Source organism: Peromyscus maniculatus, chromosome 9 (assembly GCF_049852395.1).
Source record: "Peromyscus maniculatus bairdii isolate BWxNUB_F1_BW_parent chromosome 9, HU_Pman_BW_mat_3.1, whole genome shotgun sequence".
NCBI lineage: Eukaryota > Metazoa > Chordata > Mammalia > Rodentia > Cricetidae > Peromyscus > Peromyscus maniculatus.
The window spans coordinates 23,085,635-23,110,345 of record NC_134860.1 but is presented as its reverse complement, the minus strand read 5'-3'; the positions used below and the strand labels follow the sequence as shown (position 1 = coordinate 23,110,345).

At 38.6% G+C, this 24,711-nt stretch overlaps 1 protein-coding gene across 2 annotated transcripts in view; it reads left to right on the top strand.

Moving 5' to 3' along the window:
• The window catches only part of Ngly1 (N-glycanase 1), a 58,454-nt gene that overhangs the window by 2,014 nt on the left and 31,729 nt on the right, over positions 1-24,711 (top strand). Inside the window, exons 2-4 of one of the 2 annotated variants that reach the window (XM_006975105.4) lie at positions 4,128-4,242; positions 11,868-12,104; positions 23,954-24,119. In XM_006975105.4, the coding sequence (XP_006975167.1) occupies positions 4,128-4,242; positions 11,868-12,104; positions 23,954-24,119 (518 nt within the window). The remainder of the gene's footprint in view (positions 1-4,127; positions 4,243-11,867; positions 12,105-23,953; positions 24,120-24,711) is intronic. The other variant, XM_076544468.1, reaches the window with a different exon arrangement.

Sequence of the window (24,711 nt, the reverse complement as noted above, 5' to 3'; positions counted from 1 at the left end):
TCATATCCCCAGCAGTAATAAATCTAATTAAAATACAGAAAGAAATATGAGCTACTTTGTATGCAAAAGCTTCCCCCAAGTTTTAGATAAGATGAGCTTGCTATCTACTTTGTTCAAAGGAAAACAGAACAACTCTTATCAGTTTCACTGACATCATGGGTGGGCTGTTTGGCTAATTTGATTCATGTATCCAGGTTTGGCCTAGAACTTGACATGTTATCTGAGAATGATCTCAAATTTCATATTCTCCTACCTACACCTCTAAGTTACAGGCATGGGCTCTCACACTTAGTGTTATGAGGTGCTAGAGATTGAACCCAGGACCTCATGAATGCTAGGCAAGCACTCTATTACCTGAGTGTATCCCCAGCCCCTAATTCATTCATTCTTTAATGTACGTATTTGATAGTTCACTAATTTTGTTTACAAAGGACACAGTTATTATTGACTATACTGGGTGTTATTGGGAAGAACCAAGAATTGAAAGTAGTTTCTCTGTTCAAAGAAGATATTTGGGAGAAAAACAGGTATGGAAAAATAGTGTATAGCGTATCATCAAAGAACAATTCCAAGATAGTGTTTATGTTTCTGTATTTATTCTCTTATGTTAGGAGACAGTAAAGAAGAGGATTGATAAGGTAGGACCAATTGGTGAAGTAGCAGAGGACATTTCTGTGAGGTGATAGGTGAAGGGAACTCATGTTCCTGGAGTGGAGTTTCATGAGGAACAGCATTAGAAGAAACAGGCATTAATTGTAACCATAGAGCCATTTTGTAATCATAACCATAAATGCCGATAGAATGAAGACATTGACAGAGGTTCACAATTTTTTCAGTGACAGTGCAAGAAGTAATAGAAGACTAAACTGACTTTTAATTTTTAATGTAGCTTGCCACTGACACACCAAGCAATTGAATGTTGAGGGTTGGTGAGTTTGTTGGCAGCTTATGTGGTAGAGTATGTTTAGACTTCATAATTAGAGCAGTAAGCTTCAATTCTTGTCAGCTGTTTTTAAGTATGATCATAGGCAATTCATATATCATTTCCAAGCTTGAGGTCCCTTACTTATAAAAGAGATAAAAAATACTCTATTATAGGATTGCCATAAAATACAGAAATAAAGAACTTGGCACACACATAGCTACTACTGAGGATATCTATTATCATTTTATGTATTATTATTATTTCTGTTAAATTAGTTTACAAGTTTGGTGGGGTATTTGATTAGATTTGTTCTTTGAACTTTCATACATGTTTGGAGTGCGTTGTTTATTCTTCCTTCCCTTCCTGTCATCACCCCCACTATTCTACAACTCTCTTCCCCACGGTCAGGTATTTTTGTTTGTTTTGTCTCGTATCTCACTGGTGGGGTGTGTTTGGTTGGTTGGTTGGTTTTTGAGAATTGTTTTTATGTTTTTGAGACCGTTTCATCATGTGACCAGGAGTGGCCTGTTGGTATTTGTTTGGGAATATTATTTTAAGCTGTGTTAATTTTGTTTATGTTGCATTTGTTTAACTCTGTGAAGTTGTGTTACTGTGCCTGTCTAAAACACCTGATGGTCTACTAAAGCACTGAATGGCCAATAGCAAAGTAAGAGAAAGGATAGGCGGGGCTGGCAGGCAGAGAGAATATGTAGAAGGAGAAATCTGGGAAAGAAGGGAGGAGTCGTAGTAGCCAGAGGAGGAGGACGTCAGGGGCTAGCCAGCCAAGCTACACAGCCAGCCACAGAGTAAGAGTAAGATTTACAGAAATAAGAGAATGAGAAAAGCCCAGAGTCTAAAGACAGATGGGTTAATTTAAAGTTAAGAAAAGCTGGCTAAAAATAAACCAAGCTAACGCCAGGCATTTGTAATTAAGAATAAGCTTCTGTGAGTGATTAGTTTGGGAATTGGGTGGCGGGCTCCCCAAAAAAGACCAAAAACAACCAACAACAGGAATTATAGGCATACATCACTATACTTTGATCAGTACACAGTGTTTGCTTGTAAGAACAGTGGATGGAGAGGTGGGGCCAGTGATTGTCCTGTATCCTTCCTAGGGCCAAGACCCTGTTTCCAAAAAAAGGGGGGGGGGCAGTATTACTTTTCTTACCTGATTCAAATACAAAAACAAATGTCTTTTTTCTGAAAATTAAATAACTTGGTAGATAACTATGAGAGTAAAACAACTAAGAAGACAAAATATTTTCCAAGTGACAATTGAACAAATATAAGGAATTCTGCTGCCTTCTCAAGATTCCATCCTTTTAACATCATCAAAAACCACCCATTCAAAAAATATTCCTAGAAAAGATACAAGATAACTGCTAACAAGTGAAGTAAATATTACAACTTACAGAAATATTTAATAGATAACAGAAGTGTGTGTGTGTGTGTGTGTGTGTGTGTGTGTGTGCGCATATATGTTTGTATGAGGGGAACCATCAAAGTGTGACAACAAAACGAGAAAAACCTGCAGAGAAAATGAAGTTGATGGAGAATCAAGCAAAAATTAAGGCCAATGTCCATAGTGCCAGGACATGACAGGGCCAACTTTTGGTCTTAGTCTATACTTAAGCTCATGCAAGTCTGCTTGATATTTTTTAATTATTTTTAAAAACATTTGGGTTGGGCATGCATAACTTATTCAAGCAACTAGGAGCCTGAGACAGGAGAATTCTGAGTTTGAGACAAGCCTGGGTGAAACAAAGCAAAAAGAAAAAGAATCTGGGAACTAGATATCACCATTGCTAGACTCTGTTTATAGTATGATTAAAAACCAATAAGTAATATGTAATGGTCATATAGAGCCCTAGAAGCTATTGGGAACATTAAAACTGTGTTTTTAAACTGGGATATACGATTGTGGTGGCACTGACATGTTTATCACCTTGTGGCATGTATCATGAGAAGTCACAATGGTCTGTTTAGCACTGACAAATGCTGGGGTCATTTTATAATTTATTTATTGCTTGTTTAAATGGTATGCCATGGAAAGCAGGGATGCTGAACATTCTGTGTTGCATAGGGAATCACCCCTCAGCTGTATTCTAAATGTTGTGGGTGTCAAGATTGAGAAACCCTGGTCTAATACACAGAATCAATGTAGAGAGGATAAACTGTCTGTGCTTGCTTCTGAAATCATTTGTGGAAATAATTTTTTTAAACTTCCAATCCTTTTCGAACCTACAAATTTTACAGAAAACAGTAGAAATCTCATGGTACTATCAGGTTGTTCTAAAAGTCATTGACCACTCAGTCTTGCAGTTCTCATGGATGAGAGGTTGTAGACCAGCACTAATGTACACTAGTTAAGCAGTAGTACTTAGGCTTTGTCCTTGACTATTCATGTTTTCCTTTTATTACCTTACTTCCTGTACTAAAAATACATTTTGAACTGAGGTAGAAACTTATAGTAAAAACAGTCATTGGTCCAGGGAGGAAAGGAAGCTAAGTGACCATTAAGGTTCATGCTGGAAGCAAAGCTTCTTTAGTCAGGTCTCAGTTCACAAAGGCTTCTTCATCACCATCTTTGTGCCATGGGCACCGTTATAGATGAAGGGATCCCTCAGAACAAGCAAAGTTCTCTACCCTCTGCCTGGAGCTACTATTGTTTATTTTCTTTTAGAAACTTAAAAGACTCAAAAGGTATTTTGTTGGTTTAAATATTAAGGCAACTCCGTGTAGTTAAAAGGAAGGTTTATTTTGTGGGTTAACTTACAAGTGAAAGGATAGGAACCAAGAGAGCTGGCTCATCCAGATCTCGGGTCTTCAGGGGTCCTCTCTCGGCGCCGCTTTGTAGGCTTGACAGTTCCGAAGCCTCAAAGGGTGTGGTACTTCCAGGTCAAAGCTGGAATGGCTACCCAATACAGTATTTAGCTGTAACAGCATAGAATTAAAATGTCACACAATTTCCTATGGCAGCATTAATACTGTCATCCATAAAGTTGGACAATAGAAGTACTCTGTAGTACAGAGGTAAGAATCATGAAACTGAACTGCTTGTCTGGACTGCTCACTCTAAAGTTGGAACCTATACTGCTATGTAGGAGTGCAGCTGATATAAAACGTGAAAAGAAACATACATAAACTCTTAAAAAGATAAGTGGCTACATATTATCCATTATATTATCTTTTTTTAAATCAGAAACCCCAATGATGAAAAATACAGATCCATCCGTATTGGAAACACAGCTTTTTCTACTAGACTCCTGCCTGTCAGAGGAGCCGTTGAGTGTTTGTTTGAAATGGGCTTTGAAGAGGTGAGTATGTGTAAGGGTTTCCTCCCCTCCATGTGCAAAGCAGTCAATAGTAGTGGTGAATAGTTGTTTGAATGAAATATTACTTTTAATTAATTGATCATTTTGAAAATGTGTAGAACTAGTTTTTTTTTTTTTTAACCCATTAGACTTTTTTTTAAATACAATGAAGTCAGGATAAAAATGTAACAAGTTTCTACAGGTAGAATTCTTACAAGTCTCATTGATTTAGAATAAAGAGGGTCAAATACAACCCAAAGTTTAAATGTGGTCCCCTCCCAGTCTTGTAGCAAGCACTGGCTTTCTGAGTATGGAGTGAATCCTAAGGTATCACCATTGCCTCCAGTAAAAAGAAAAAGTGAAACAAACATAGAAAAGAGGAGTTCACTTGCCCCACAGAATGATTTTCTTCTGTGACAGGAATCTCAAGCTGTTTTTTCATTTTATTTCACAAGAAGAGTTTGTTGTTTCCATCCTCTCAAACCTTGTGGCAGAGATAACACAATAAACATAATGATCAGAATTGTGAATTTTAGCCAGGCATGCTGGCATATTCTGTAGACTTACATACTTGGGAAGCTGAGGCTGAAAGACCGTGAGTTCAGGGCAGCCTGGATTACATACTAAGACCGTCTCTGAAAGACAGACAGCGGGTTCTGAATCTTCGTATTACTGATGTGTAGGAGGCTGGAAGTTGAGCAGGACTACAAGTGCCAGTGGCTATCAGAGTCAGCATTTGTAGACTTTGTTAAAGAAATAGGACGTACTTTTCTTCCTGTCTACCCTTCTTAACCAAATTCTATTGCACACCTTGGGGTGCAGCGTGGTGAATTAATATAATCCCATCCCATCTGGACCATGTGTTCTAATGTGTGAGACGACGGCAGGAAAGCAGAGACAGGTACAGAGAAGAGGACCAGACAGGATGCTGTACTCATACAGTGCGCCCCAATAGACTCACCTGGGGTCAGAACAGAGCAGCCACTGTATTAAACATAGAGGTTAGGCAGTGGTAGCCCACGCCTTTAATCCTAGCATTCCAGAGGCAGAGATCTACCTGGATATCTGTGAGTTCAAAGCCACACTGGAAACAGCCAGGCATGCTGACTCACGCCTTTAATCCCAGGAAGTGATGGCAGAAAGCAGAAAGGTAGATAAGGTGTGAGGACCAGGAACTAGAGCTGGTTAAGCTTTCAGGCTTTCGAGAAGCAGTTCAGCTGAGATCCATTTGGATAAGGACACAGAGGCTTCCAGTCTGAGGAACCAGGATCAGCTGAGGAACTGGCAAGGTGAGGAAGCTGTGGCTTGTTCTGCTTCTCTGATCTTCCAGTGTTGACCCCAGTACCTGGCTCCAGGTTTGTTTTTATTAATAAGACCTTCTAACGATTCGTGCTACACATAGCAGTCAGAGTTACACTCAGTGTAGCATGAAGTGACTAGGGAAAGCCTCTGAGGAGATAAAGGTAGGACCTGAGTGATAAGAAACCACTTAGGTATCTGAAACTCAGTTCATGCAGAGGATTGGCATGCACAAAGGGCTTCTAGCTATGGTAGCTCTGACACAGAAAACAGCTTCAGGGGTAGACAGAGACCAGGCTTATACAGATGTAGACTCCTTTGAGTGAGAGAGGAAACTGTGATCAAGTTAATCTTGATTATCAGTTTGATTATACACCTGGGAGTTTAGTAAAACATACCCCTTATCTGTGGGGGTATTTCCAGAGACAGTTCAGGATGTTCATGACTAAATGAACAAACTTTGAGTAGATTAATTAGACAGGGGTAGAACTATGGAGGTGGGGCTTCAGTGGAAGAAGTAGATCTCTAGGAACATGTCTTTGGATGCTATCTCTTAGCCTGGTCTCTTCCTGATGCTGCTCTGGTGTACTTCCTGTCTGACTAGAGCTGCCTCCTCCCTCACGTGGTTCCACCACCACGTTATCCTGCCTAGCCGTAGGCCTAGAAACGTGTTGCCAAGTGACTAGGGACTGAACCCGCTGAACCTGAGCCAAAATAAATCCTTCTCCTTTCACTTGTTTGTATCAGATACTCTGTCACAGAGACAAGAAAAGGAACTGATATTGAGGCCATTGGAAAGTTATAAGCAGGGAAGATATTTTCAAATATTACTTTAGTTATTGTAAAGAGAATATTCCAGATAATCTGGAGTGCAGGCAAGGGATGGTACAGGAAAATAAATTTAGCTTGTTAAATCAGTCTCACAAGGCATGGCAGTGGTTATGTAAATGTTGGAAGAACCTTTACCTGCTCTGTCCCTGGTGTCCCTAGCTCCCAGAGGATCGCTATTACAGCACAGATAGGAGGCTGGAACATTTGTTGAATTATGTACTGATGGCAGAGAGGTGAGAGCTAGATGGATTCAGGAATTACATATGTGTTCCTGTGTAGAGGAGCCAATAGTTCTTGATAAATTAAAAGTCTTGTAGAAGGGGAAAGGAAAAAATTGGGGACATCTAGCTTTAGGTTTCAGACACTGAGTCGATAAGAGTACCACTAAATGAGATGAAAAAAAAAAATCTTGGAAAGTGGCAGTTTTTAAGGGAAAAAGTTCTACATGGGTTTTGGACAGGTTTGACTACTTTGCTATTAAATACTGTTTAAGTAGAAATATTAGTCAGTAAATACTAGTTGAATAAGATAAGCCCACAACTCAAAAGAGATCAGGCCAGGATTATAAAGCATGGTATCATCTGATTACAGATTACATATAAATATCGGAATGTAGAGAATTTCAAACTATATAGGGAGAAAAATGAGATCACTGCTGATTCTGTGCAAGGAAATGAAGACTTAAAATTAGGCAAGAAAACTTAGTAATTGACATATAGAAGCTGTATCAGTTTCTCAGTGTTGAAGTGTCACAGGTTGAAGGGAATCATATTTGTCTTTCACCTAACAAATATTTGTGTGCTAGGTAGGGTAACCTTCTGACCTAATTTGCCAAGGACTTTATTAGTTTTGGCCCATACCCAAGAAAACGCCTGAGTGTTAGGCATTTGTTGGTTTTCTCCATGCCAGATAATAAACTACTCTGAAACTTGGAATAATATTTGATGTAAATGGAGTCAGTGTTCTGATAAAATGAAATCATACTTGCTTTCTGGCACTCTTTAGACTTTACAATTAAGGACAGGTCTGAAGTAACTGTTTCATCAGTGTGACTAAGTTTTGTGAAGGACTAATATAGCTGAACACGTATTAGGAGTTTTGATAGGCTTTTAAGTTGAAAGGTACATCTGATGTTTACCCTGAAATTACAAAGGTATCTTAAAATCTTGAAAATTGCGAGTGATGTTGAGGAAGACTGGGATCCAGATGTCTTTTGATCTGCGTTTTAGTGTGGTGGGACAGTTCTCAGCAGGAGCCAGGCCTGTCTGTCCTTCACCTGCATCTGCTTTCCCACTTTGGTAGGGGGAAGCATGGGAAATCTGGCAGAACAGTTTGGGTTTGATTTTCTGAAACATTACTGGAGTTTAGTTGTTATGGGCCAGATTTGCTAAACATCCTGCAGTGAGAATTGTCTTGGAAAAAAATGTTTTCATAAGCAGGTTTGTTGAATCTTAGAATTCTTGATTTCTTAAAATGTTCTTGGATCTATTATATTTAGCCTGTAATTTTGACCTTTATGAAAATGTGCTATGGATTAAACATTTTTAATAAGAACATATTGGCCATAGTTATCATTTTTAGGATTGGTTAGAGCCACACCTCTGTCCTCTTGGTGTTCTGAGGTGTGGACTGAGATATAGATCCAGATACGTAGGTGCTCCATACTTAAATATATACCAGTTCCATTTTGGCCACAGAGTTCAGTTTCGGTTCCATTCCCTACAGACTACCTCCTGCGTTTTCAGTGCTGTTTCACTAATACCAACTCACCAGAAGGCTCAATTTGTGGGAACAGATGGTACATGTGAATGTGAAATTTTTTCCTTTTATAAAACTTTTATTATTTGTTTGTTTGTTTGTTTGTTTTCTGAGACAGCCTGTCCTGAAACTCACTATGGAGTCCAGGCTGGCCTCAAACTTGGGATTTTGCTGTTTTGGCTTCCCCAGTACTGGGGTTACAAACAGATCTTTGTTTTTTATTGACATGTACTATTTTATACATTTCTGTGAGGTCCTGTGTGATGTCTTGATTTATGTATATACATGAGGTAATAATCAAATCAAGATAGTTGGCATGTCCATCATGGTGAGTACATTCAAAATCCTCTGGAGATAGAACTGCGCAGGTGTAACTACATTCACTCTGCTATACCAAAACCACAGCGGAATGTCCTCTGGCTGCAGCACTACACCCATTGACCTGTCTCAGACCTGTCTCTGTCCCGCTCGCCAGTATTCACCAGTCTTCACTTCCTTCCCGAAGTTGGAAAAGCCAAATTCACTAAGAGTGAGCCATCACTATGGGAGTGTTCTGTTTGCTCATCCCCTTCCAGCTGTTGGAGCAAGCTTGTAGATTTTGATCTCTGTTCAGACTAAGTTGGGGTCAGTCATAACAAAACAATTGAGGTCATTGCAGTTTGAATCCATGATCCAGCAATTATGGGGTAGCACCAGCTAGATTATTCAACTTCTCTGAGCCTTTGTATTTTCACAAAAATATGTATGTAAATGGTAAAATTACAGCCTTTCAGATGGTTCTGAGAATTAGTGGAGAGAATGTACATGAAATGCTTGCACAGTACCTATACTACATCAATACCATGAGTGGTAGAAATTAATTTTCATAGTTAATATGGTTAATACATGAAGCATCATGTACATTTGAAAAAGGATTGTGTGTAATGAGGTTTTCTGTTATTATTAATTCCAGCAGCCTGCTATTACCAGGGAAATAATCATTTTCAGTTGTTTTAAGTTATCTACAGGTGTCTTAGGGTTACTGTTGATGTACCAAGCACCATGACCAGAAGCAACTTGAGGAGGAAAGGCTTTATTTTGCTTACACTTGCATATCACAATTCTTGATTGTAAGGACTAGAACTCAAACAGGTCAGAAAATTAGAGGCAGGAGCTTGTGCTAAGGCCATGGAGGAGTGGGACTTCCTGGTTTGCTCGTTATTGTTTGCTAAGCCTGCTTAGAACCCAGGACCACCAGCCAGGGAGCTGTCCCCTCCAACAATGAGCTGGGCCCTCCCCAATCAATCACTAATTGATAAAATGTCTACAGGCTTGCCTATAGCCTGATCTTATGGAGGCGTTTTCTTTTTTCTTTTCTTTCTTTTTTTTTTTTTGGGGGGGGGGGGAGGGGAGCTGAGGTTCGAACCCAGGGCCTTAGCGCTTGCTAAGCAAGTGCTCTACCACTGAACTAAACCCCAACCCCATGGAGGTGTTTTCTAAATTGGGGTTCCCTCCTCTCAGATGACTCTAGCCTGTGTCAAGTTGACAAAAACTAGCCAACATAACAGGTGTGGCTGCTGTGTGTGGTAACAACTTTTAATCACATTATAGTTGATAGATTTACTGTTTGCCACTGTTCCTTCTCAACACCTTGAAACTTGGTTGGATATATTTTCATTTTACCTGTTTTCTTGATTTACAATTTATTATTTTAAATTAGGAGTTTTGTGTAATATTTATATTAAAGCAGTCTGTTGTGGATATGAACTTAACTAATTTCAACAAATATTGCTTATTTTTGTTCTGTTTTGTTTAGAGTACTTTTCCATTCCTGTTAATAATCTATAGGGTTTTGTTTTGTTTTGTTTTGTTTTGTTTTGGAGTTGGAGGATGCTGGAGAGATGGCTCAGCTGTTAAGAGCACTTGATCCTCTTGCAGAGGACCTGGGTTTGAGTCTCATCACCTACACACAGGGCCTCACAAAGGCCTGTAACTCCAGTTCCAGAAGCTCCAATGCCATCTTCGGGTCTTTGTGGGCACTTGCACATACCTCAACACAGATAGATATATATTTAAAAAATAAGTACATCTTTAAGAAAATAATCTATAGTACCAGGCCTGGTGGTACATTCATTCAATCAGGAGGCAGAGGCAGGAAAATCTGTAAATTCGAGGCCCACTCAGTCTACATAATGAGTTCTAGAGAAGCCAGAACTACCCAGTGAGACCCTGAATTAAAAAAAGAAAGGAAGGAATAAATAAATAAGTCTATAGTTTGGGGCTAAAGATGTCACATGAGGGTAGAGGACTTGCCTAGTGTGTATAAGACTCCTAGCACTACAAAACAGTTATATCTGTATTTTCAAATTAACTGTCAGTGTATATTTTTAACTGTTCTTGGGAAATGGTGAACCCAAACACTTCTGATGTAGCTATTTTCTAAAGGCTTGGGTTTAGAAATTGTCATGTAACTTTTATAAAAAAAAATGTTTTAGTTACAATTGTACACAACTATTATTATTATTATTACTATTGTATACAATTTATTAAACCAGGTCAAGATAACTGACATGTCTATCACCTCAGACATTATTTCATTGGGAACGTTAAAGAATGCTATTAACTATTTTGAGATAGCGAATTAATTTTTTTAAATCATATTTGTATTACTATGTGTTACATAGCTTCTCAGTAGTTTTATACAATACCTTCTTGATCTTTTTATTGTGTTTAAAAACAAAAACAAACATCTATACTGGGGACTGAACCTTGTTCTTCATAATTGCTAGGCAGCCAATGTAGCCCACTGACTTATATCTCCAGATTAAAAAAAACGAAACTATATTGTGAGACCATCTCACTAGCTTGCCCAGGCCTTCATTGGTTTTGGGATTCTGCTTCTCAGTGTCCTGAGTAGCTGAGATTATAGCTTCAGCCTCCTGGCTCAGGCCTTTTGCATGGCAGTTTTTCTACTGTCATTACTTTGTATGGAATTTAATAGAAACTTACAGTATTTTATTTTATTGCAGAGAATTTAGGGATATGCGTTTTGCCACTCTTATAAGCTATTCTGTGTTGCATTGTTCTAAAGTTCTCCTAAGACTAGGATGTAGGTCAGTTGGTAGAGTGCTGCTGGCCACGAATGCATAAAGCCGTAAGTTCAAGCTCCAGCCCAGCATTGACTGGGCTTGGTGGTACATGTCTATAATCCCAGCATTTAGGAAGTGGACTCGGAGGAAGATCAGGAAGTTCAAGGTCATCCTCAGCTAGAGAGTAAACTCAAGGCTGACCTGGCATATAGGAGACCTGTCACAAACAGTAAAGTAAAATAAATAAAGGTCCCTTGAACTACAATAAATATGCTAAGCTTTATATGTTAGCAAGGAAACACATTTTCTTAATTTTGTTTAAAAACTAGTATATTTCTTGAGATATGATACCTTCAGGCCTGCAAAGATGGTGCCATGGTTAAGAGTGCTGTCTACTCTTCAAGAGGAACCGACACCCACATGGCAGCTCAGAAACATCTGTGACTCCAGTTCCAGTGGAGCCAGCACCCTCCTTTGGCTTCCCTGGGCACCAGGCACACACACAGTGCACAAGACACATATATGCAGTCAAAATACCCATACATATAAAAATAAAACATATATTTTTTAAAAAAGATATAATACATTCAGTAGTATTGGTTTCACTGTATATAAGAACGACTGTCAGTGTAAAGCAGAAGTTAAGATTTTTCTCAATTCTGTAAATTCCAGGGAGAAACACATCTCATCTTTCCTAAAAAAGCCTCAGTGGAGCAGCTGCAGAAAATTCGTGACCTGATTGCCTTAGAGAGAAGCAGCAGATTGGATGGGTCAAATAAGAAGGTGGAATTGTCTCAGCAACCTGCTGCTGTCCAGTTTCCTGCGGAGCAGTCTGAGGATCCTGCTCGATTAACACAGCACTCAGGAAACCAACCAGGGCAGCCGCCAAGCCTGCCCTCTGCTCCAATGGTAGTGTTACAACCCAACATTCCTTTACATCCTGTCAGTGGTGAGACAGCAAAAAAGAATTATTCCTGCAGTTATTTCTCAAATGTTCTTGGTTTTAGAACGCTAATATCTTCAAATTTGTTAAGCATTTTCAAAATAGTCAAAGTTATAGCAAATGTGGGGAAAATGGCTGCCATTTATTTTCCTCCTTCCTTCAGTTCCTTCCTGTTTTTGCTGTGTAGCCCAGGCTAACCTTCAACCCATGATCCTCCCACTTCAGCCTCTGGAGTGCTGGGATCATAGTTGTGTACAACCATGGCCAGCTGTTGTATGTTAAAACTCAACCTGAGGTATTATTTACAAATGTACCCGCTTTCTTGGTACTTATAGCAGTTAAACAAATGAGCATGTCTTTAATTAACCTCAAACAAATAAACTTGCTGAACCGGTGTGTATTATGGCCATTAGATTAGTTGATTGCCACTATTGTATTTATACTTGTAATCTGAATTTTACATGCTGCCAATCTCCATGGGCATTATTAATTCTCATGGTCTAACCATTACCAACATCTTAATGAAAAACTGACTTCTTTAGGTTTAAAGTAAATGATAATTTGTAACAAGTTTTCTTCTGTCCTGTCTGCCAGCTCCTGAATAATGACACGGAGACTTATTATTAATTATGAAAGCTTGACCAGGCTTGTCTCAATTAGCTCTTACAACTTAAATTAACCCATTTATATTAATCTACATTCTGTCACGTAGCATTACCTCTCTTTCATCTTACATCACCTATTTCCTCTCCATCTGGCTGGCAACTCCTCCCTTCTTCCCAGAGTCCTCTCTGTCCCCTGAAGTCCTCCCTGACCTCTTCCTAGCTATTGGCCATTCAGCTTTTTATTACACCAATCACAGCAATACATTTCCACACAGTGTACAAATATCTCACATCAATAACCTATTAGTAAACTGATAATGTATTCTTTTTTTTTTTTTTTTGGTTTTTCGAGACAGGGTTTCTCTGTGTAGCTTTGCGCCTTTCCTGGAACTCACTTGGTAGCCCAGGCTGGCCTCGAACTCACAGAGATCTGCCTGCCTCTGCCTCCCGAGTGCTGGGATTAAAGGCGTGCGCCACCACCACCCGGCTCTGATAATGTATTCTTAAAGGCAGTGAAATTTAGATATTAGCGTGAAGAATTGAAATCGGGTTTTTTGTTGTCTTAGCAGGCACTATTGGTAAAATTAAATGATCACATTTAATAGCTGTTGTGTGTCTTTTCCTGGGGAGACATAACAAATGTATATGTACCTCAGATAGGGCACTAGCAGCATACCAAGAGAATGAGTCCATCCAAGTCCAGCTAGGTAAACTAGTTGGGTTTCTTGGGCTTATTTATAGGCTTATAAATGATGCCTAAACAGATGCATCATTAAAAAGTTGCACCCTAGCCTGGGTCGTGGATGAGTTCCTCCCTGAAGCTGCATAGATGAAATCTGCTTAGTTAGTTTTCTAGTGCTTAGATACTCTGGTTATTCCTGGCGGCACATGGAGCTGGATTAGGACATAAAAGCAAGGGAGAAGCTAAAATCTCAGGTAAGGGTCTGTGTTAGTGACTTTTCTATTGCTGTGATAAAACACCCTGTCTAAGGTAACTTTATAGAAAAGGGGGTTTATTTAGAGGTTATGGTTAAAGAGTGTTAGGGTCCATAGTGACAAGGGACAGCATTGCAGCAGGTAAGAGACGTGGAGGCTAGAGCAGCAGCTGACAGGTCACATCTTGAACTATAAACAGGAAGCAGAGAAAGCACTAACTAGGAATGGCATGCAGCTTTTGAACCTCAGAGCTAGCCCCCAGTGACACACTTCCTCCAGCAAGGCCACACCTCCTAAGCCCCCAAACAGTGACTACAACTGGGGGCCAAATATTCAAATGCCCAAGACTTATGGGTGACAACATCTCATTGAAACCACCACAGGCTTCCCTTCACGCTTTCCTTCTATGAAGGACTGGCCCAGTCTTGTGAAGGTCTCCTGAGTGCTAATCATCACAGCTTCTGTGACTTTGAGATGGCAGTGGCCATGTCATGCCTAGAGGACAATACTCTGTAACAATAGGAAATACTTGGTTTGCAAAAATTCCTTTTGATGAAGGTTATTAAATATTCCCACTTTTCACTGCCAGAAATTTTATGTGATATTTCTACAATTATTTTATTAATAACCAGTTTAAACTCATATCTACATATTATAATTTTAATGGAATACCTTGTCACTGTCCTCTATATAGAGAACTTTACATAATCAATTCTTAAATCCACCTATCATCTTCTCAGATTAGCTAATTCTGAACTATTAGAGCTCTTCTTTCCTTGGTAGTCAAGAGATTGAGAATCTTCTGTCTCATCCTGGAAAGCCCCACACTGCCCCTTTGAAAATAAAGAATAAAGGTGGTAGGTTCTGGTCAGCTAAGACACAGATGTCTTCTGTCTTTTTCTTGTAACCTGTATTGAGTATTTTCCTGACTTTTGTGTGTGTGTGAAAGATTTAACTCCTCTACCCATACTCATATGTGTCTCCTTTGACTGACGAAACCTGTAAGTCTTTAAAGTACTTGTTTCCCTTTCCATTAGCCTCACACATTTCATTGGTTTATAGTAATAAACCCAGCCAGCCAGTGCTTATGATGGTTCTTAGAAATGTAACTGTCAGATCGGCAGTACCAGGAGTTAGCATGTCAGGAGTTAGTATGTATGAAAGCCCTGTAACTGGAGCTTCCCTAGGTTTGCTTTTAGAAACAATGATTTTTTTTTTCTTTTTTGGCTTTTCCAGATCGTTTCTCTGTGTAGTTTTGGTGGCTGTCCTGGAACTCGCTCTGTAGACCAGGCTGGCCTCGAACTCACAGAGATTCACCTGCCCCTGCCTCCCGAGTGCAGGGATTAAAGGCGTGTGCCACCACTGCCCAGTGAAACAATGATTCTTTATGTAAAGTTTCACATCTTCAGGACAGAGTTGTCAGTCTCAGAGGAGTACAACTGCTTGACTGACAGAATAGTAACTCAAGCCTCCATTCCTTACAGCAGTGGTTTCTGTCTTGTTTCTTTTCTTCTTCTTCTTTTTTTTCTTAAGACAATGCCTCATTTCAGCCCAGATTGGCCTTAAACTCACTTTCCTTCTACCTCCAAAGTGCTGAAGTTATAGGCATAGGCTACCTTGCCTGGCCTCTGAGTTCATTTTTGAGTGTTTTACCTGTAATAGAATGTTGACTGCATAATCCAAAATGGTTGCCTATTTCTAGATTATATGCCTCTATACTATTTCTATACTAATATTTCATATATCAATCATGTAAAAATTAAGGAATAAAATAAGAATAAATTTTAAAACCCTCCAATGGACTCTCATATCCCCTCCATCTGTGTAAGCAGCCCATCCATGACACCTTAATTCTGTATCAGTTTCTAGATACACTGATGTAGCTAGAGTTTTCATGCGTGGCCCAAAATCAGGACAAATTTCTCTCACCCGCTAGTCCCACAGCCGCTCAGACCCAACCAAGTAAACACAGAGACTTATATTGCTTACAAACTGTATGGCCATGGCAGGCTTCTTGCTAACTGTTCTTACATCTTAAATTAACCCATTTCTATTAATCTATAAGTTGCTTTTCATGGCAGTGGCATGGCTGGCGGCATCTCTCTGCCTCAGCCTTCCACTTCCCCAAATTCTCCTCTCTCATTGTCCCACCTATATTTCCTGCCTGGCTACTGGCCAATCAGTGTTTTATTTATTAACCAATCAGAGCAACACCTATAACATACAGAATATCCCACAGCACACTGATACAGAATTGGAACCTCACTTACCACCTTTCTTTGATTTCTAATGGCTTTGAAGCTTTCTAATTACAGTGCTAGAATGTATCTTTTTGAGATTTCCTATTACCTTTTGTTTAATTACAGTGTTAAGTTTAAAATGCTCAATGCTAACCAGTCTTACAAAAAAAGCTTGAAATACTTATATGTATTCCTGAACCTTGTAAGTATTTCATTAGTGCTGTAGCTCAGAAAACTCTTCCTACTTTCTGAATCATGGTTGATCCCTAACCTTGTAGTTCAGGAAAATGTAAGACATAGTGACAGTTTTAAGATGCTGTCACTCAAACAAAGTGTCATTATTACCAACAAAAATTTAGAGATGTATACTATTAGTGGGGTAGTATTTATCAACTTCTCCTTGGTTCTTTTGTTTTGTTTTTATGAACAACTCTTGGTTGTCCATGAATTACTATAATACACTTTTTTTCCCTGTAACCCTGCTTGACCTCAGACTTGGTATATAGTTGAGAGTGACCTTGAACTTTGTACCTTCTGTTCCCACATCCCAAGTGTTCAGATTATAGACATGCATCTGGAATACACTTTTAAAAAGAAGATTTATTTACTTATTTTTGTATATGTGAGCTTGCATGAGTGTGTGCTTTCTACATGCATACAGGGGCCAGGGAAGCCAGAAGAGGGATTCATATCCTCTGAATCTGGAGTTACAGGCAACTGTGAGTTGCCCTGTAGGTGCTGGAAACTGAACCCAGGTTTTCTGCAAGATCAATAAGCGCTCTTTACCACTCAGCTATCTCTCTGGCCCCTGGACTATACTTGGCTTTAAATATCATTTCATTTAAACTTTTAATCATCAATTTTTATTCTGTAGGAGAACTTAGCAATTATTTTTACTATCAACTTGAGTGATAATACCAATTTAAATTTATAATGAACTAATGTCAAGGAATAAGAGACATAGTTTAAAAAAAAATTAACTGCTGGGCAGTGGTGGGCACGCCTTTAATCCCAGCACTTGGGAGGCAAAGACAAGTGGCTCTCTGTGAGTTCAAGGCCAGCTGGTCTACAGAATGAATTTCAGGACAGCCAGGGATATACAGTGAAACCCTGTCTTGAAAAACACCACCAAAAAAAAAAATTAACCTCCATAAAAGCTAAATAAATTCTAATAAACTCTGTAACTATTTCTTTAGCTATATAAAGTAAGTTTTTAAAGTTTAAGTTAAGATGCATATAAAATGGTTAAGAACTCTTCATAAATTCTTTACCATTAGAAATTACTGCCTGTTTTGTATAAGGATATATTTTTTAAAACATTATCATAATTTTTGATTATTTCATTGAAATTATTAAATAATATTACAGTAATAACAAAATAATCACCTATACACATTTATCCTTTTTAGAGTGTTAGGAGTTAACAACCAAGGCTTCTCAAGTGGTAGACAGATGCTGAGCCATAGTCTTTCTGGGCTAGTTAATTTTTAAATTTATTTGTCTTATGAACCAACGATTAGGCAACTTCTTAGTCTGCATCTATTTAATAAGAGAAGAGATCTATAAGAATTTTAATGTTCTGTATCTTAATTGCTAATCTGTCACTCTTAAAGGTCAAACATAACTTTACATCCCTAAGTAGGGGATTGCTTATATTATGATACATCCTTATGTTAGCACACTTGGTCTCTATTAAAATGGTGAAGCTGGGACCTGGAAGGTGGCTCAGTAGTTAAAAGCATGTGTTGTTATTGCAGAGGATCCCAGCACCCACATCAAGTGGCCCACAACCATCCATAACTCCAGCTTTATGGGATCCAGCAACCTCTTCTGACCTCCACAGGCACCATCACTCATGTACACACACCTTTTTTTTTTTTTTTTTTTTTTTAGTGATGATCATGAGTGTGGTGGGGCAGGATATTAATCCTAGCATTCGGAAGAAGGCTGAGGTAGGAAGAGGATCATGAGTTCCAAGATAACCTGGGCTACATAGGCAGACCCTGCCAAAGACAAAACAAAACAAACAGCAAAAAAAGTTGTGGTTTATTTGATATCAAGACCATCATTAGATGGAAAAGAAAGGTAAACTGAGACTGGTAAACCTAAACACTATAAATTGTATGTGTGTAACATTTAAATTTTTCATATTGAAAATTATTAATTTAATTCTTCATATTGAAAAAAGGATAAAATTTTAAAGTCTGGAAAGTCTTACACACATATCTTAACCATAATTTTCTGTAAGTGGTAAAATTGTGGGTGATATATTATTTATACCTCTTAGTTCATGATCTTTTTGGTACAACATACAGTTTACACTATAGGAAAAGTTATTTTTTGTAAGAAATATTTATTGAATTCCAAAATGAATTAAAAATGTTACTTAAAATTTATTATTAAATAGAATGTTCATGCTTAAAAATAGGCTCCACATCTAGAAGTCACAAATATAAAGGATGATATTAAAAGTGAAAAAGAGCTGGTAGACTTGGAGATCATTGACTCTTTGCTAGAGTAGTTAGCATGCTCATCCAGCATCATTGATTTGACAGAATTATGAGCTTTGTACTTTCTTATAAAGAGTCTTAAATATCTCATATCAGAAGCTAAAATAATTGGAAGTATGAATAGTGAAGAAAAAGCCTTTTTGGTCTCAAACAGATTTCATATTTTAAACTTCCATTTATACTCCAAATAACCTTTTCTCTGTCAGGCAATTAACTGCTGCCTTGTGTAGCAATAGTCCCTGGTTACCCAGCTGCCATAATTGCCCTGCAATCAACAGCCTTCTATTTTCATAGCTTAAGCCTCCCTCCTTGGGCCAATGAATATGTAATAAAGTAAGGCAAGAAAATAAACCTTATTGTTCAAGATCATTTGAATGCCATTAAAACTACAACGAATGAGGTAATTTCCAGATAGAAAGGGAATAAATTGAAAATAAAAATACTCCAAATGAGTTCTTAACCCTCTCACTAAATGAAAACTGCATTCAAGAGAAAGACACCACTTCAGTGCAACATTTTAATAAGAATTCTTTCAAATAAATGGAGAGTTTTGTTTTTACATTTTATTTACATTTATTTTAATTTTGCTTTATAACAATTTCTGTTTCATATCAATCAGCATGTTCTCTCTGTTGACTTTCCTACTGCTTCATTTCCTAAAACCTTGTATCGGCTTTCTTCTGAGCTGTTAACTGAGATCCTGTGTCCTCTGACATGCTGGTCTCAGACACAGGGCCCACCTATGTTGTTGGCTTTTTTTTTCTTTTGGGAGACCCACCACCAAGCTCCCAAATAAATCACATATGGAGACTTAGTCTTTCTTACTTTAAATGCCCGGCCTTAGCTTGGCTTGTTTCTAGCTAGCTTTCCTTAAAGTATCCCATCTACCTTTTGCCTCTTGGCTTTTCCCATTCTCTTCTGTAACTCGTACTCTGTGGCTTGCAATGTAGCTGGGTTGCTGACCCCTGATGTCTTCCTCCTTCTCTGGCTCCTTTTCTTCTCAGATTTCTCCTCCTATTTATTCTCTCTGCCTGCCAGCCTCACCTGTCCATTCTCCTGCCTTGCTATTGACTGTTCAGTTCTTTGTTAGACTATCAGGTGTTTTAGACAGGCAAAGTAACATAGCTTCACAGAGTTAGTCAAATGAAACATAAACAAAAGTAACACACCTTAAAGTAATATCCTACAAGACCCCTCTGATCTCTTTTCTCAGGAAGGCTTCCTGGTGGCATTTATACCGTTCTGTAGGAACATTCTCCCCCATGCTGCACTGTCGTCACAAATGCATCTCGGCACATAATCCCGTTTGTAACAGACCATTGTTTAGAAACCTTTCCTCTAAACTGTTTTAAACAAGTCAGCATACATTCTCCCTTGGGTCCTGTATGGCCTGGGTTTCTTGCTACTTCTTCCCCATCTTCACCACTGTCTCTTTATTTCTCATACACTTGTCTTATACATCTCCATCCTTTAATTATGTGCCATCAATAAGATATTCTGAATACATATTCTAAATATATTTTGTTTCTTTGTTTTATTCATGAATATTGTACTGTGTTCATTATACAACAATACAAAGAGGAACTCATTTAATTTTAAAAATTGTTAACAGTATATGTATATTTCCTAATTATGCACATAGGTCTACATTTTACATAGTACTAATAATTTTTAATTTGGGAAGTAACTTTGTTAGGTCTCATGATTTTTGTTGTTACATTATAATGCAGCTTTTCCTAGTGAATATGTGAAGAAGTGAAGGAGTCCATGCTAGAAATGTTCTGGCCTCATTTTTTCCTTGTCTACAAGTATTAGCTTTAATACCCGTAGTTCTTTGTAATATCATTAAGCTAGGGATGAACTTTAGTTAAAACCAGCACTCAGGAGGCAGAGGCAAGCGGATCTCTGAGTCCGAGGTCAGCCTGGTTTACAGGTCAAGTTCTAGTACAGCTAGAGTTACACAGAGAGACCCTGACTTGAGAAACCAAAACCAAAAAGCTCCATACCTACAAATGCACTTAGCCAGGAGCATTTAAAACTCGAACACTGAAACACATCATAAACACAGGGAGGAGGAACATGCCACTCCTCTACTTTCTGCCATTTCTTTCTCCTCTGAGTAGTTTCTGCACTTTTAGTCTAAATATTAACCCATATTTTAAGTTTATTGATTTGCATTTTGTACTAAAAAGAATGGTAGTTCTAGCATTTTCTTTCCAGTGGACCATTATTGGTGCCTGCAGTTAGCCCTCTTTGGGGCCACTTGGATAGTTTGGTCTCTTGTAACCTATTTTCCCTGTTACAGGCTGTTAAGATCTAGAGTCCCTGTTCTGCTATATTTATTCAACTTTTGTTTGTTCGTTTTGTTTCAAACAGGCTCCTATGTATCCCAGGCTGGCCTTGGAACTCACTGTGTAGCTAAGAATAGCATTGAATTCAGTGAGCGCCTGTCATCACCTCAGGGTGCTGCTGTTGTAGGTCTGTGACACCACACCTGGCTGGAGGGACTTTCTCTGCTTTTCTCACTGGATCACTCACTGCTCCTTTGTCATGTCCTAGGTCATTTCTTATTGCAAGTGGTTCAGTGGCTAATTTAGGTACTCAGGTGAAAAACCCACAGATCATTCCTGTTTTTCTCTGCTTGGTGCTGTCCACAGCAGGCTGAATCTTCTCATATCAATTAATTTAATCAAGATAGTTCCCCAAAGACCACCCCAATGTATACAGTCCCTCATTGAGACACTTCCCAGGTGAGTCTAGGTTGTGTCCAACTGATAAAAGTTAACTATCATACCTTCCAACTGGAGTGACCATTTTCCATTCCCCTTTGCCAAGCTTAACTTCACATTTTACCACATCTTCAGGAAGGTCTTATTTTAGAACCTTAGTTGTAAAATCTCATTTCATTCTCTTTGTGTGATTTATAACTCTATCATACTTTTTTTGGATAGGGTTTTTATATATCCCATGCTGACCTGGAAGTCACTATGTAGCCAAGAATTGCCTTGAACTCCTTGTCTTCTTGACTACTGAGATTACAGACGTATATCACTACACCCAGTTTGATATATGCTAGACAATCACTGCATCAACTGAGCTACATCCCCAGCCTTTGGTACTTGAGAATAAATTGTTTAACTTATATATTCCTAATATCCTAGTAAATAGACGATCAGTAAACATTGTCGGGATCCTGTATGCCCATAAGCTACTTGATCTTCGAGGACAGTGGCCTTCTTTGTGTCAGTCTTAATTTTTCCAGTGAATTTTCTAATTCATTCACAGACAGATATTTATTGATTCGCTATGGTGGATATCTGAATATGTGATTCTTTTTTTCTTTCCTACCTTCATTTTTCCTTTCTCTTATCTTTCCTCTTCTTTCTCATCTTCCTCTTCCTCCCTCCCCTTTTTTTCTTTTTTGCAACACTGAAGGTTATACCTAGGCCTCGTGCATGCTATGTGAGTGCTATACCACTGAACTCTATGTCCCCAACTCTCTTTTTACCTTTTAAAATTTTGAGACAGTCTCACTTAGTTGTCCAGGCTGGCCTTGAACCTAACAGTTCTCTGACCTGAACCTCTGCAGTAGTTGGCATGCAGGCCTGTGCCATTGGACTTGACTACTGTTTCTTGTGCACGTATCCTAGTGCCTAATACAATGCCTGGCGTACTATATTTGGTGAGGATTTGCTGATCCAGTCACATTTATTATGATTGCACTTGGAACTTTTGTCTTTCTCCCCTGTTATGTTGGAGGTAGGATCTTGTTACATAGCACCTGCCTCCTGATTAATGCTTTCTGTGTTGTGATATTTTATAAAATATGTTAATTTTACCCTTCTACACGATTAGTTTGGTTGGGTCTAAATTCCATGTACCTACGAATTTTTTCATCAGAATTTCAAAACGTGTGCTTCATCTGTTTTCAGTAAGATTGCTGACACCAGACTCTCCCCACCCCCACCCCATACATAGTTTTCCTTACTGTTTAAAGGCCTTGAGGATTTTGGTTTTTACTTACTGCTCTGCAGTAGTGTAGTCTATTTCACTTTGTTTTCCATTCATCCTAATTCTTCAGCTATGTGAAATTTGCTGCTTTTATTTCTTTAAGATGTTTCTTTTTTCTGTTGCTTGTATTCTTTTCTAGAATTTCTGCTAGATTTAGAAACTTTCTGATTTGAGTGTCTGGGTTTTTTTATGCCTTACTCTTAGAAAATGTCTTACTTAGTCTTCTGATCTTTCTTTGATACATATATTCTGTTGTTTGATTATACCAGTTCCTTCTTTATTTCAATGTTTAAATTTTTATTCCTAACATCTGTACTAGAGCCTTTTGAATACAGATGTTTCCCACATTACAGTGTTCAACTTCCAAATTTGGCTTGAGTTTTCTACTTTACAAAAAGAAATGCAGTACACATCCAGTAGAAACCACCCGTGACATTTGAGTTGAGTGTTTTCCTGGACTGTAGATACATAGCAGACACTCTGTAGCAGTAATAGACAAAGCAGTCAGCTGCAGCTCCCCTAGCCTCAGCATCCTGAGGCCCACAGAGTACCGTGTCACTAAGCTGTGGTGCAATAGGGGGACTAAATGTTTTTTCACTCAGGATACTGTCAACTTGTGATAGGTTTTCCAGACTATAACCCCATTGGAGGAATATCTGTATGATATGTACTCTAGTCTTGGAAGACATGCTTCTTTTCGGACTCTGCTGTGTTTTCCATTGTTGCTGTATGATTTGCTTTTCTGGGACTAATTCTAATACATTTTTTCCCTCGTGGCTCATGCCAGTTTTACAGGCCCCTCCACACCTGGCAGAGCCTAGGAGCCTGCCAGCTGCATTTTCTTCCAGCATCTGTAGTGAGGGCAAGACAGGCTACCTTGGGTATACTGGAGGCACATGGTATGGACTTGATGACTAACCCGTCTTTTGGAACTCTAAGCATGTACTGCTGCTGCAAGAGGCAGGCTTCTTTGGTGATGAGATTACAAGCAGGGAGAAACACCATCTTCCTGCAGACTCTGCCCAGCCACTTCCTTCCCTGCTTTCTAGTCCTCTGCCTCCTCACACAGTAATTTTGGAAACTTTTCCACTTTCTGTCAACACTTTGGCGGATGGGCATGCTGTTTTGTGTTCTTTCCTTAGCCCATGCATACGCCTTTCCTCTTAGATACGTATTGACATTCTTGATCTCATAAAATCATGTCTCCTTTGTAATTCTGTATGTTATAAGGGTTTGTAGTTGAAAGGGTTATCAATGTGTTGCTCAGAGCACTGTCTTGATCAGAACATGTGACTAGGAATTCAACAGCGATGTATGTCCTCAGCAGTGTATACACAGTGGAAAATAGACTGACACAAATGTAGCTTATCTCTTAATACTAATATTATAAAGGTATCCATCTAATTGTTTTTTGTTGACTCCATATGGTATCTATGAAATCAGAATCACAGTGGTTTTATTATACTATTTTTGTAGCATTGCAAAAAAGCTAATTTTAGTGTTTTTTCCTTAGGTTGTTGGTGATTCAACCTTCTTAAAAGTTCTTCAGTCCAACATTCAGCATGTGCAGCTCTATGAAAATCCTGTCCTTCAGGAGAAAGCATTGACGTGTATCCCAGTCAGTGAACTAAAAAGAAAATCTCAAGAAAAGTTATTCAAAGCTAGAAAATTAGATAAAGGTAGTGGCTTCCATAATGGTTTGTTGCTAATTGTGCATCATTGCTAAATAGTAGTGCCTTTAGCTATGTGTATACACTATAAATAGATAATTGATACATATATAGATTTTTTAAACTATAATAATAATGGACACATCTTTGCTTTTTAAAAATTATATTGTGGTAACAGTAATGTAGAAAACTTCCCATCCTACCCTTTTAATCATGCAGTTCCTTACTATTTAGTACTTTATGCTGGCACATAATCTTCATCACCATCCTTTCTTTTTGTCATATAAAATGGAAAGTCTGCCCATTAAATGGTTATAGTCTGCCCTTCCCTACCCCCAGCTGCCGGCAATCACTGCTCTACTCTGGCTCAGATTTTGACTGCGCTGTTGCATTGAATTATTTTGTGGTCAGCTTATTTGGTTTACTGTAGTTTCCCTAGGACTCGTTTGTGTTAAAACATACTGCAAAATCGTCCTGTGTTGTGTGAACATCCATGTCCTGCCTGTCTAGTTATCTGTTAGTGGACACTTGTATTGCTTTCATGTTTAGCTCTTGTGCCTCTGTGAACATGAGTGAACAGATAACCTCTTTGAGACCTAGT